At 36.3% G+C, this 13111-nt stretch overlaps 1 protein-coding gene and 1 long non-coding RNA gene across 3 annotated transcripts in view; both read left to right on the top strand.

The window, feature by feature from the left end:
* The window catches only part of LOC149085192 (uncharacterized), a 59765-nt gene that overhangs the window by 1153 nt on the left and 45501 nt on the right, over nt 1-13111 (top strand). The window lies entirely within an intron of this gene.
* Nucleotides 4116-7142, top strand: Ent2 (Equilibrative nucleoside transporter 2). Its single transcript, XM_089233053.1, has one exon. It carries the CDS (start codon nt 4421-4423, stop codon nt 5891-5893), a length of 1473 nt encoding a protein of 490 aa, XP_089089179.1. The 5' UTR covers nt 4116-4420; the 3' UTR covers nt 5894-7142.

The raw sequence follows: 13111 nt of genomic DNA on the forward strand, positions 1-13111 counted from the left end.
TTTGCCTGATTTTACTGTCCGCTAACGAGATCGTAGGGGAGATTATTACCCAAAATTCCATAACACGTGTGTGGGCGAAAGCAAAAAACCATCAGGTCAGTTGTGATAACGTGAAAATAAATAGAAAAACGCAAAATTTTTGCTCCTCATGCGAACCATCACTTGATAACCGAGTCAAAATTTTTGCTCGTTATGCGAATTGAGTTAACCGAAGATCCACTGTATATTCTGTATATAGCAATGTGCAAACAATGAGTTAATTGAGAATAAGGACTTACCGGGCTGTTAGGCCGTGGTCTGCTATTTTTTTCCGATGCTTCGTCCGCAGTTGTGATGGGCATCTTCAGAGGTGTCTTGCACTACCAAGTGCCGACGAGATGTCCTTCTTATCAACTTCTCCGGCTTCAGTTGCTACAGATTGTTGCCGTCGGCAATAGGTAGTACCAGACTCACCTCTGAAGGTGCCTGCCACAGCTGCCAGCCAAACGTTTGAAAAAAATAGCAGACCATGACCTAACATCCCAATTAATCCTTATTCTCAATTAGACGCAATGAGTAAATTATTTTCTCATCCAAGCTCACGGACCTACCAAAGTCTCTCCCAGGATCTCTGATTACGCACCACTGCTTTTGACTATACAAATATACAAATACTACACCACAACAGGCAAAATGCCCAGCGAGGTGGCTGAGGAAAAGATGCCCATAACAAATATGGATGTCATATATTTCAAAAATAAAGCAACACAATTAAAAATGCAATTAGAAACATTATAAACAATATATACACATGACAAAATATTATACAATGCCCATAAAGAATACTTATGGTTGTCTTTTATTCTAAGTATGAATAGCTTCTCGATTTACCCCAACATGTTTATCATACTTCTTTTTAAACGTGTCAATTGTGTTACAATTTACTACCTCCGGGGGTAAGCTATTCCATTTATTGACAACCCTATTAGAGAAAAATTCCCTGCGACACCATAATCTTGCATTGTCCCTCACCAATCGATACTGGTGTCCCCTTGTAAAAGCAGTCGATTGGCGGTGTACTAAAAGTTCATGGTCCATTCTAGCCATCCCATTGAAAATTTTGAACACTTCGATCATATCTCCTCGACATCTGCGTTCATCCAATGTAAACATATTCTAAAAATGAAGTCTCTCTTCATAACTCAAGCCCCGTGTTCCAATAAGGACACGTGTAGCTCTTCTCTGCACCCCTTCAACCAAGTCTATGTCCCTCTGTAGGTATGGTCTCCAAAACCTTACAGCATACTCCAGTCCAGGACGAACTAAACCTCGAAAAAGCGGAAGAATGACTTTAGGAGAACGCGAAGAGACCTTTTTGAAAATGATACCAAGCATTCTATTCACTTTTTTGACCACCGCTGAACAATGTTCAGAAAACCTAAGCCGCTCGTCAATGAGAATTCCCAAATCGGTGACCCTAGCTGCATCCGGGATAGTGACACCATTCAACTCGTAAGAGAACCGTGGGTGGCTCGAACCAAAATGAGCAACCATGCACTTATCAACACTAAACGTCATGCTCCATTCATTTGCCCATGCTGCAATCCTGTTTAAGTTGGTCTGGAGCAACTCCCTATCGCTTTGATTCCCGACTACATCCATTAGCTTCACGTCATCTGTGAATTTATTAACAATCACATCAATACCCTGATCGAGTTTATCGATAAAAAGTGAAAAACGTATGGGGCCAAGGACACTTCCTTGAGGAACTCCACTTGTGACGCCTGTCCAACCAGAGAATTCCCCGTTCACCATAACTCGTTGCGACCTATCTCTTAACCACGATTCTATCCAATTCAGCAAGTTGCCCCCAATTCCAATCTCGTGTAAACACTTCAAGAGTTTACCATGTTGGACCCGATCGAATGCCTTCTGAAAATCAAGGTAAACAACATCTACATTTTTGTTCTTACCCAAAGCCTTAGTCACGTGATCATAGAAGCAAAGGAGGTTAGTTACACATGACTTCCCCTTCCTGAACCCATGCTGATTATCCGACAATACATTATTCTCGTCTATCCACAAAGTGACGTCCACTATGTCCACTATGAAAAAGTAGACAGAAATGAGGGGTGGAAAGACCCCACTTTTCAAAATTGAAGGACGCAAAGTAAAAAAGAATGGTTCCCACATTAAAAAAAAGGAAAAATCGTTTTCATGGCGCTATGAAGTTTCATCGGAGGAGGTGGGTACCCCCCCCCCCTCCCTCTGGCAAAAGTAAGGGGGACATCGAGATGTCAGAGATGCTTTGGTGGCCCCAGTAGCACAACGGTATCGGCATGCGTCGGATCGACGTCGATGCGACGCCGGTTCGTCGAATACATACCGAGCGTCGAAAGAAGTCGGAAATTTCTACGCGTCCGATACCGAACGGTATAGTAAAAATGTATTTATTCACTCAGTAAACGCCAAAATATCTTCATTTTTTTCTTTAAAATAGTTTTACTCTCATTTTTACAGCCTTTCGTTTCGAAGGAGAATATCTTTTACGATAATTAGTTTCATTTGAAATAATCCACATTTTTGGGGCATGGCTTGAAAAAGGTTGGGAATTACTGCCGTAAAGGAAGAGAGATAAATTTTTCTTCAGAAAAGGAAAAAAAAAGCAGTGTCTGTACATATAGCCAGTTTTCTGCATATCTTGTATTAACTAGAAAGAGAACATCTTTCTCTACATATTATTTAATAGTTGATTAATAAAATTCAGCAAAATGCTCCGCCTTAAGAAACAGTTATGCATCAGACTTTTGTGTGCTACGAAGAAAGCGGGAATACCGCCGATTTCAATGATACTTTCGGCACTGAGCTATAAGTAAACTTTCAGGGCCGTCTTTTCTACTTTTTCAGGGGGGGGGGGGAAAGCACATGTACTCAATGTATTTATATATATATATATATGTATATATATGTGTGTACAATTTTTAGTGTATTTTCAAAAGCCGGGGGGGGCAACGGCTCCCCCTGCCCCCCCCCCCCCCCCGTAAATGACGGGCCTGTAAACTTTACTTATAGCTCAGTGACTTTCGGTGATCAAGTGGTGCAAAATACACACTTTAACCAGGACCAAAAAAAAGAGATCAATCAATGGTTACACGAGTCGCAGTTGTAATTTCCAACTGTTTTGTGTGTCTTCAACTTTTTCTTCTCCAAAAGACCTTCTAAAGTCTACGGACAATTTTTCCATCTCCTTTAAATGCTATCTGTTCACAGGGAGTGGGGACGAATAAATGTATAAGTTCATAAGATCGTTCTATATTTTCGAGACAGGCAAATTTTCCTACATTATCCGAAGGGGTGATCGCCTCTGGATCCACCGCTTGGTTCAGTTACTGTTACCCGTTGCATGAATGATTCCATTTTCCGAAACAGGTGTCCTAAAAAATCGACTTAGAGGTAGAAAAACCGAAATGTTTGCTAAGTTTCTTCTATAACAGCGGTTCTCGACCTGTGCTTCACGCACGGAGTACTTACAACTCCACTGTCACTCCAAGAAAGTAAAATTAACCAGTTAACTCAGTGAATAAAAAAAGAGGCCGTAGGTGCTCCGCCGTAGAAATTGATTCTAAAAAGGCAAGGCTAAAAAAGTTGGGGTACCACTGTTCTATAGTTTCGTTTACAACTAGATCACATTGCCCCGCATCCGTGAACTGGGCCCCTGGGGGCGAGATTTTTACTGGCCTTTCTATAGTGAATTCATAGTGTAAAATAACAAAAATAATAGAATTTGTCAAGGGCCCCCGATCTGGAGACTTGTCAGTCGCACCCTTGTGGGGGGCCATGCTTGAAAGTATAACGAAAAATTTATTGTGGCCTCTATTTCTTCACAGCCCGGTGCAACCGTACTTCCACTTGCCTGAGAACAACTCTGCACGGCCCAAAATATTTTTTTATGCTTTCAGAGTGGCACGTAACAATTTGAATCTTGTGCATTAAAAAAGTTGCCAGTCGGACTTTAATCTTGGACACACTGTGTAAATTGTGTAAAGGGAATTTATTTGAGCTGAAATAGGGAAAATGATCGCCGGTCTTTTTCAAACCGTGACCCTTAATTTCCCTTTCCCCGCCGATACCCATGTTGTTGGACTAGGAACATCGTGTATTCGCTTCATTGAAAACGTGCGCGCGGGTTTGCTTCCGATCACTGGTAACTACACCAATCTGTTTCCGTTGTTTTTTTTCATTAACCTCAAGATGTCAGTGACCAATAACATCGGTTGGTTGCATTTTTCGATCTCCTGTGCAAGTTTACAACGAGTTTGTTGTGATGTTATGATGGCCGCGCTTTTTTGAAAAGAATTGTACCCCATCTGCGATTCCGATCACTCTTATTTATTGACTGAAACTTCTCTACAATATTGTTTTGGAAGTCATAAGCCACACAATGACAGCTGTTGGTAAATACGGAGGACACATACTTCTAAAAAATATGGGTTCGATCGAAGAAAGTAATGTGGACGGTTCTCAACCAAGTGCATCTACTCGCCTATTGAATGAAGAAAATACACGCAGATCTGCTGTATCTGAGAATGACATGATGTCCGACCCGGGATCCGCGGAAAATAATAGAATGCTACAAGGTTCACCAAATCTCACACCGAGGCCAATGTCTCCTAGAGGGAGACAAGTTGTGACAGACAAGTTTAACATGGTATTTCTTATATTGATGTTGCATGGCATTGGCATTCTGATGCCATGGAATATGTTTACTATTGCTGACAAGTATTTCACAGATTATAAACTGAATTCTAATTCATCCGGGTCTGTTTCAAGTTATAGAAAAGACTTTTTGTCTTATGTCGGTCTTGCAGCTCAAGTCCCTAATGTAATTTGTAATGCTCTAAACCTGTTTGTGAGGTTTGGTTCAAATCGAATGACTGTGCGTATAATTGGAAGCATCTCGATTGAAATTATCATATTCCTCATTACTATAATTCTTGCAATTGTGGATTCATCGGCTTGGCCTGGTGTATTTTTTTACGTTACTATGGCATCTGTTGTTGTTATCAACATGGCTAATGGTGTTTATCAAAATTGTGTATATGGTCTAGCTGCTAAACTACCCATGAATTATTCAATGGCTATTGTTCTTGGATCTAATATTAGTGGAACAATAATTGCTCTCATTTCAATTATATCCATTGCAGCATCCCCTAATGTGCGAACAGCTGCAATATATTATTTTATGACGGCATTGTTTGTGTTATTGCTTTGCTTTGATACCTACTTTGCACTGCCATTGTTGCGTTTCTATCAGCACTACCAAAGATTATCGGAAGATGCTACTTCAGGTACCGCACATTTTCAATCACCACCTTATTGGGAAATATTTAAAAAAGCATGGCCGCAATGCTTTAATGTGTTTTTTGTATTCTTTGTCACCCTAGCTATTTATCCTGCTGTTCAAGCAAATATACAACGAGTTGATCCTGAATTTGTAATACCAGAGAAATATTTCACTAATGTGACATGTTACTTGTGTTTTAATTTCTTTGCTATGGTTGGTAGCTTATTGCCAAGATGGGTTGTTAAACCAGGTCCACGTTATCTTTGCATACCAGTTCTTCTGAGACTTTTTCTCATACCTTATTTTATTATGTGTAATTATAATCCAACAGAGCGTGTCCTTCCAGTATTGATAAACAACGACTGGGCATTTTTCGGAATGGGCACCATTCTTGGCATTAGTAGTGGTTATTTAAGCAGTCTCGCTATGATGTATGCTCCGAAATCTGTTAAACCTGAACATGCTGCAACAGCAGGAATGCTAGCCGCTTTATTTTTGGTTCTAGGAATTATGTGTGGAGTATACTTTACATTTCTTTTATCTTGGATTGTTAAAGTTAAGCTTTTTTAAGAGATGTAATTTTTTAAGGTTTGACCTAGCCATCTAACATTGGATAAATTTTCTACTTTGAAAAGTTAGCCGTGGAATGTTATTTCTTATTTATTATGTATTATTTAATATCATAGCTGTTTTGTTTGTGTTTGTGATGAGTGAAGGTTTGAGTGTGAATTTTTCTCGTATAAATTATATTTATTAAGGCAGTCTTGAAATAAATACTCAATTAATACAAAGCATTATGACTCTCAGCAGCTATAGATTTAATTTCAAACAGTATTTGTTTCTTGTTTTTTTTGCAGTTTTTTTTTTTTTTGCGTTTTGTAAGATCTGTACTTAATATTAGTATTGTGATTTTTTTTCCTTTTCAATTCAGTGCTGTGCATTTCATAAATCAGTGTGTTTAGAAATTTTATAAGTGTCGAAGAAGATTTTCCTTATTGTGGTTGTGTTCAGATATATACCTATATGTTATGTGTTTTGTTTTTTACTTCAAAGACTGAGGTAACTAGTTTGATTCAGCCTTGAAAAAGGGGCAACTGTCGAAAGACATTATTATAAAAAAAAACATAGTATGGAAAGAAAATGAATCTCATTAAAAAAACAAAATGCATTGATGTTAAAATATTGTGTACGTGTTTCATTAATTTAAAAATTATTGCACATTATTCATAGTCAGCTATCACTTATCAATCATTAAAATTTTAAAACTGACAAAAGCATATATTCAATTTTTTTTTCTTGTTATGTTGATAAACAAAGGCTGCTATATGATTATGATAGGTCCCAGTAAAGAAGGCAGTGTTCACCAGAATTTATAAGCTTGGTTGACAAAAAAATCTAGAGAAAGAGAGTGTACTACCATTCCCCAAAGTAGAATGTGCCGAAAACCTGGGTTGGGTTTTTGACATGACATGCGTCGGAAACTGGTTTATCAAAAACCTAAATAAATGCTTTTGGACGTTTTAAACACAATAAGTATATAACATGATTAAAAACTTACTTTTTTTGCATATTACAATATTTTATTTTTAAACACTAATTTAGTACAATAATAAAAACTAAATATTATGATTTGCATTTTGAATTTTTCTATATAATAGTCTGGAAGAGATAATATATAATTTTATGATTCATTTTATCCAAACTATTGATTACCTGTGTACTAAGCGAAATAATGCTGTTTATTCAAAATATATGTGATAGGAGATCGAGGTTAGGTTTTTGACCTCAGAAACTCAGTATTAAAACAGTCAAAAACTTATTGTCAATGTTGTCAAATAGTTTGTTTTTTTAACCTCATAGATATGTTAAATAACAAGACTTTTATGTAGATTTTAATGTTTTATATTTTGAATTATAATTACCGAATATAAAATATCTATTTCGATATTTTAAATTTTCTGATCCGCCCAAAATTTTATTCCATATTAAAAAATTTTTGCGCAGCATCTGCTAATAATACACTGATTTGACTAATTATTAATTTATTCTCACCTAAAATTTTCTTAGCTTAGGTTGTATAAATTCAGAGTTTTGAAGAGTATTTTTCAATCAACGACTGGCAGGACTTGACACCCAGAAGCATTATTTTGCACATTTAGATACAGCTTCAATTGGAAAACCGTTGTATTATAAATGCTAGTAAATATGCCATATCATAGCCAAACTTAGTTATTCTTACTTTTGCACTAAGAATAAATTACAGGAATTTCTTGAGCATCATATACATTCAGCACTGCCAAATTTAAAAACATTTTAGTCAGTTTAGTATTTTGATTGCTAGATACTTATATTCTGAAGTTATGTACAATAAGGGTATTATTTTAAGTGTCTCTGTCAGTGATTATCTAGACAATTTAATAAAAACAGAAATCAACATTACAAATATGGTGTAAAAGAACTTTTTAAACATTATCTGTGTGTGTGTTATAAAAAAAATAATGCAGATGTTTATATCTATACACATATATAAGCAGTTTAAGAAATTTTTGAAGGTCACGAATCATCTTTAATTGAATATTCAAATCATTCCATAATTTTTCTTTCAGTTTTATGTTATGCTCTATTCAAATTGTATTTAAACAAGAAAAAATACATATTGTCCAAAATAATTCTGTACAGAGTAGAAAATTAGTTTGCAACCATATTAAGTGATAATAGACGGCTTCTTCTCAGCTCAATATATCAAGGAAACATATCGTCTGGATATTATGCTGAGGTGAACTATGAAAGATAAGTCATCTTGTTTTCCGCTGGGACTCAAACCCAGGCCCTCTTGCATACCAAGCAAGCATGTACCACTGCTTTACCGCACACCAACTCCAGTCATATTTGCCATATGGCAATTTTCAACTAGTGGAGTTGGGTGGGAAATGAAGGCGCCATCTATCAGTGATCATCTCAGGCTCAATAGGTAAATAACTTTTTCTGATGTTCTCTTGGCTGGATTCGAACCCATGGACATTGACAGAAACCTTCATAGTGGAAGACGAGCATCTTACCACTGTGCCACTCAGGCACCCATTTGCACACTAGAGACACGACCCTGCCTTCCTTATTTCATGTACTGTGGCATGAGGCACTGAAGTAGTAGGCATTAGTAGCCTCTCCTAACTTCAGGAAATAGCCCCAGGTGGAACAGTAGAGATGGACAGCTTTTTCTCAGCCCAATATATCAAAGAAACAGTTATTTTCTGGATATTGTGCTGAGGTGAATTCGTAAGGAAAAGTCATCTTGTCTCCTCCGGGCAAAGCCGCTTGAAAGTTAAGCGTAACCACTCAATGTTAAAGAAAGGCTGTGGAATTGATAGCAGCGCCATCTGAAGTTTGATTTGTCAAACTTGTCAATTGATGGTGGGGCTCCCACTCTTCTCTTCCAAACTTCCCTTGATTGCGTTATTCCAATTTCAATCTTGACTTATTTTTCAAAGTCTATAGAACCTAAAAATCTTAATTCCCACTAAAGCGTACATTTTTTACTTCCTTATAGGAGACGTACTTGTGCATAAAAATATAAATCACTCAGTAACAATAACAATGTTATCACAAAAATTAGAAACCGAAGCCTGGTTTTAATTCATACAAAAATTGCCACGTTTCCAAGACAAATTCAATTGGTCGAATGGTGTTATTGACACTACAACAGCTAAATCTATACTTGTGAACACCGGTATTCGTGTTCATTTTACACCCATCAAATGCACGCGGAATTAATTATTCAATAAATATAATTTTAGTTGGCCCTCAAAAGGTCTGTTTTTATAATTTTCAAGATGAACAATTAGCCAAAATAACCACGAGCAACAGCTAACCAATCTAACCAAGAGTCTCCACGTCAGTAAGTAAACAAAATGGCACCGCAATGGGGAAATGCATTATGGGAAATTACGCTTTCCCACCCGATGCTAGCAGCCAATCATAGGCCTGCAGGCACACATCTAAACAGAGAGGGCGCTGATGCCGTTTGGATATCAGTTTAACGATAGGACTATTTACGCTTACTCTTAATGCAGCTTTGCCTCCGAGACTCGAATCCAGGCCCTCTTGCATACCAGGCAAGCATGCTACCATCTGCACCACTGGAGATAGAACCACAGTGCATGAAATAAGAAAGGCAGGGTCGTGTCTCCAGTGGTGTAGATTGTAGCATGTGTGCCCGGTATGTAAAAGGGCCTGGATTCAAGTCCCATTGGAAACAAGATGGCTTTTCTTTCGGAGTTCACCTCAGCCTAATATACAGAAGATTGGTTTCCTTAACCATGTTAAGTATTTATTCTTTGTATAAAATAGTCACTTTGAACATTACATGCAATCACTGTGTGTATTTCCAATGGGAATTTTTATATTGAAAAGCAAAAAAAAAAAAAAACAATGCACCCAATAAGAATTTTTCAAATATGGGTGTCGATTTTTTTCAACAATTTATTTCTTTTCTTGAGGAGGTTAAATTTTCCAATGTGCATTTAGATAGTAATTATATTATTAATTTCTCATTACATTAAACTGTACAGTAGAACCTTGATTTTCTGATTCTTGTTCATTTAAAACTCCTTGTTTAACGATATCCATCTTCATGAGTTATAATTTTTTTCTTGTGAATAGAAAATATTTACTGATTCTTAATTTCTCTTACTGATGAAAATGTGAACAGACGTCACAAGTGCAAATAAGCAACACATAGGGTGGCTCGAGACAAAATTCTCACTTAGATCCTTAAGACGTTTTTTCAATGTCCCTCCGGCTTATAAGTTGCACGAAAATAAGAACTGAATAACTTGCAAATTTACATGCACCATGCGTAATATTGTGAAAGATAAAAACACAATCTTGGAGACGTAGTAGTCCAGGTAGATAAGATACTTGCCTAAAGCATCAAAGGATGTTCAAAGGTGCCACAATCTTAATACCTGATTCATCCTTGTTAGAAACTTTCCTGACGCTGGGGTACAACAGAAATATTTACAACATGACCACAGAAAATGATTGCTAATGCAGGGAGTCTCATCCTGAAGGGTTAGTGCACCAGCCTCTTGTTGTGTAAAGTAAAGGCAAAAATTACAAATGCTACTGTTAGGAATCTGCAATCAACTAGATCTTGACCTAATTAGCTCTCATGAACAAAAAATGACTATAGTGTGACAAAAATGATCAAATGACTTCCAAAATTCTTCATATACTATACCAGTGCTTGACAAATCTAAGGTTGCCATGGAAACTAAAAATTGTCATTTGCGCCTAATTTTTTTCTACGTATGACAACTGAATTGAAGTCTAAGGACAAAACATAATTATCAGAAATTATGTCAGCATGTCTGCTATCATGGAAAAGGATTCCCAAGTCCCAGAAAAGTAAAAAAAATACGCTTTCGGACAGATTTTGTCTGGGGAAAATGCTTGATGCCTCCGAACTTTTGCTGGTGCTTAATCTTTTATTTTCTTTGTTAGGCCTTGTACTATACTGATGCCAGAGACAGATTTGTGGCTTTGCCACCTGCTGGTAATCCAAATTTTGCTGCATTTCTCCAATTCTGATTGAATGTTCTTGACCACCAATAATTTGGATTTGCCTCCCTGAAATACACCTCGGACTGACACATATTGTTGCGTTGTAATGAAAACCTTGTACATCAAAAATTTCTAGCTTTATAGGAAGAGCAAAAAAAGGATGGGATGTCCCATTGAATAACACACGAAAGGGTTTTATTATTTCCTCTAGAGAACGGATCATTGTCAATTTTTTTTCCTTCAAAATATGTGAAGGTAAGCTGTGATGTTCTCAATCTAAAACTCTCACAAATTCATTTTTGAAAAAAAATTTATATATGAGGTTTCCATTATATAAGGTGACAATATTTGTATCTGGTTGTCTTTCTATGTTCCCAGCTAGATACAAATGTTTAATTAGAAATAATCATCAAATTAGTTTTCTCTGGGTATTATTCCATCCAAAGCATTCATAATTTAAATTTTAGAAACAATATTTTTTTCCCCTAATTTTCATGTCAATTTTTTTCCTTACCCTACATTTGGTGTCCTGTTTAGATTTCTGGCTACTGAATTTTCCATCTCTGTTGAATGCTTAGGTCAGAGGTTTGACAACTCCTAGGTCGCTATAGCAATGAAAATATTGACATTGGTGCCTGAAATTTTCCATGTGTGATAACTAAATTTTAGTCTTGGGACAACACAATTTTTTAAATTTTGTATTAGCATATCTATCAACATGGAAGAGCGGGGGTCACTATGTCCTGAAAAAGTTTAATTTTATTTCATTGAAAAACAGGTCCAAAATGTTTAGCTCCTAAAAAAATTTTGTGGTGCCTAGATTTTTTTTGCGAATTACAGAGGCAACTCGAGAAAAAAATCTCCATCCATGCTGAACCTATTTTTGGTACCCTCTAACCTGTGCTTTTTTGGTCAACAAAGCTTTTTTTTCTGTATTTGACGCCCCCCCCCCTCCTAGAACGTTGCCATCTCATGGCCAAAAAGCTGCTCGCTGTGATTTGTCAAGCCCTGGTATTATGGGCTTATTTAATTTTTCTTTGTGTAGTTCAGGAATATACAACCTTTCAGCCTCTAAAACAGTTTCATATGCCCTGGGAAATAGAAAAAGTAGAAACAAGCAAAAATCTATTTAACAAACAATATTTGGTCCCCTTGTGATAGCTCTTTCACAACTCTGGCCTACTACTATTTAACCGCACTATATCTTGTAAACATTCTATTTAGAAATTTCTAATAATCTAACAAAATTGATGTATGTTTTGAATGTTCTGTGTATGTGCTGTGTATGTAACACAATGTTTGTTTCTGAGAAATGCAAGTTATGTGAGCAGGAGATCAGAATTCTGAAGTAACAGACATCAACTCTACAAGTTATTTTACCTCAAAGTTTCTGTATGTGATTAGAAAATTGGAATCTGACGTCATTAGAATTTGTCAGTATACCAACATAGAAAGAAATTCTTAACTGTTTAAAGACCGAACTATGAACAAAGTTACTTATTGTTTTTGAATTTGAGGTCCTTTTACATGCCTATACATAGATCAAATTTGAATTTTTTTTTTCTTTGTTTTTTACAATGTTACATAAATGGAACATTGGCACTTGGGAAGAAATGAAAACGGAAACTTGTATCACCTATATTCTGCTGATTATTTATTTCTGGAGTACAGTTATCACACAAAATTTTGTTTTTTTACTAGAAATTAAACTTCACAAGACATACTGGTTTTTTTTAACTCAAAAATGTATACAGAAAATTCTAATTTTTCTTATAATGTCAGTGATAAAAGAAGGAAACATCTTTGATAGACCCATTCATCACATTGATATCATTTATACATAGAATTTTTTTTGGCAAACCACACACCTATCTTGTGTCACAGACACTATGATGGCCATCAGATGACCTGTCTTCTTCTTTCAGTTGACAACGTAGACCTGGGTGAATAATTAACCTCTCTTTCATTAGTAGAAGGTTCATTGTCACCTCTCTTTTTGGAATTCCTAATATGATCTGCTTCTTGCAACTTTAGGCGAATTATCCAACATGCTATAATAGTCATATATGGTCTATAATGTTCATATGGCAAATCTTTTTCCAATGGAATCCACAGCAGTGGTTTTGATCAGATTCTTGAAAAAAAAAATTTTATCTCATGCAACAGTTTTTTTTTTGGTTTTTTTGGATTGCTCAAAACCTTCGTCTTTTTTTGAAAATTTCACAT

The sequence above is a fragment of the Pholcus phalangioides genome, unplaced genomic scaffold, assembly GCF_987345545.1.
Source record: "Pholcus phalangioides strain wild (caught in Gottingen) unplaced genomic scaffold, Ppha-v1.0 ptg000007l_1, whole genome shotgun sequence".
Lineage (NCBI taxonomy): Eukaryota > Metazoa > Arthropoda > Arachnida > Araneae > Pholcidae > Pholcus > Pholcus phalangioides.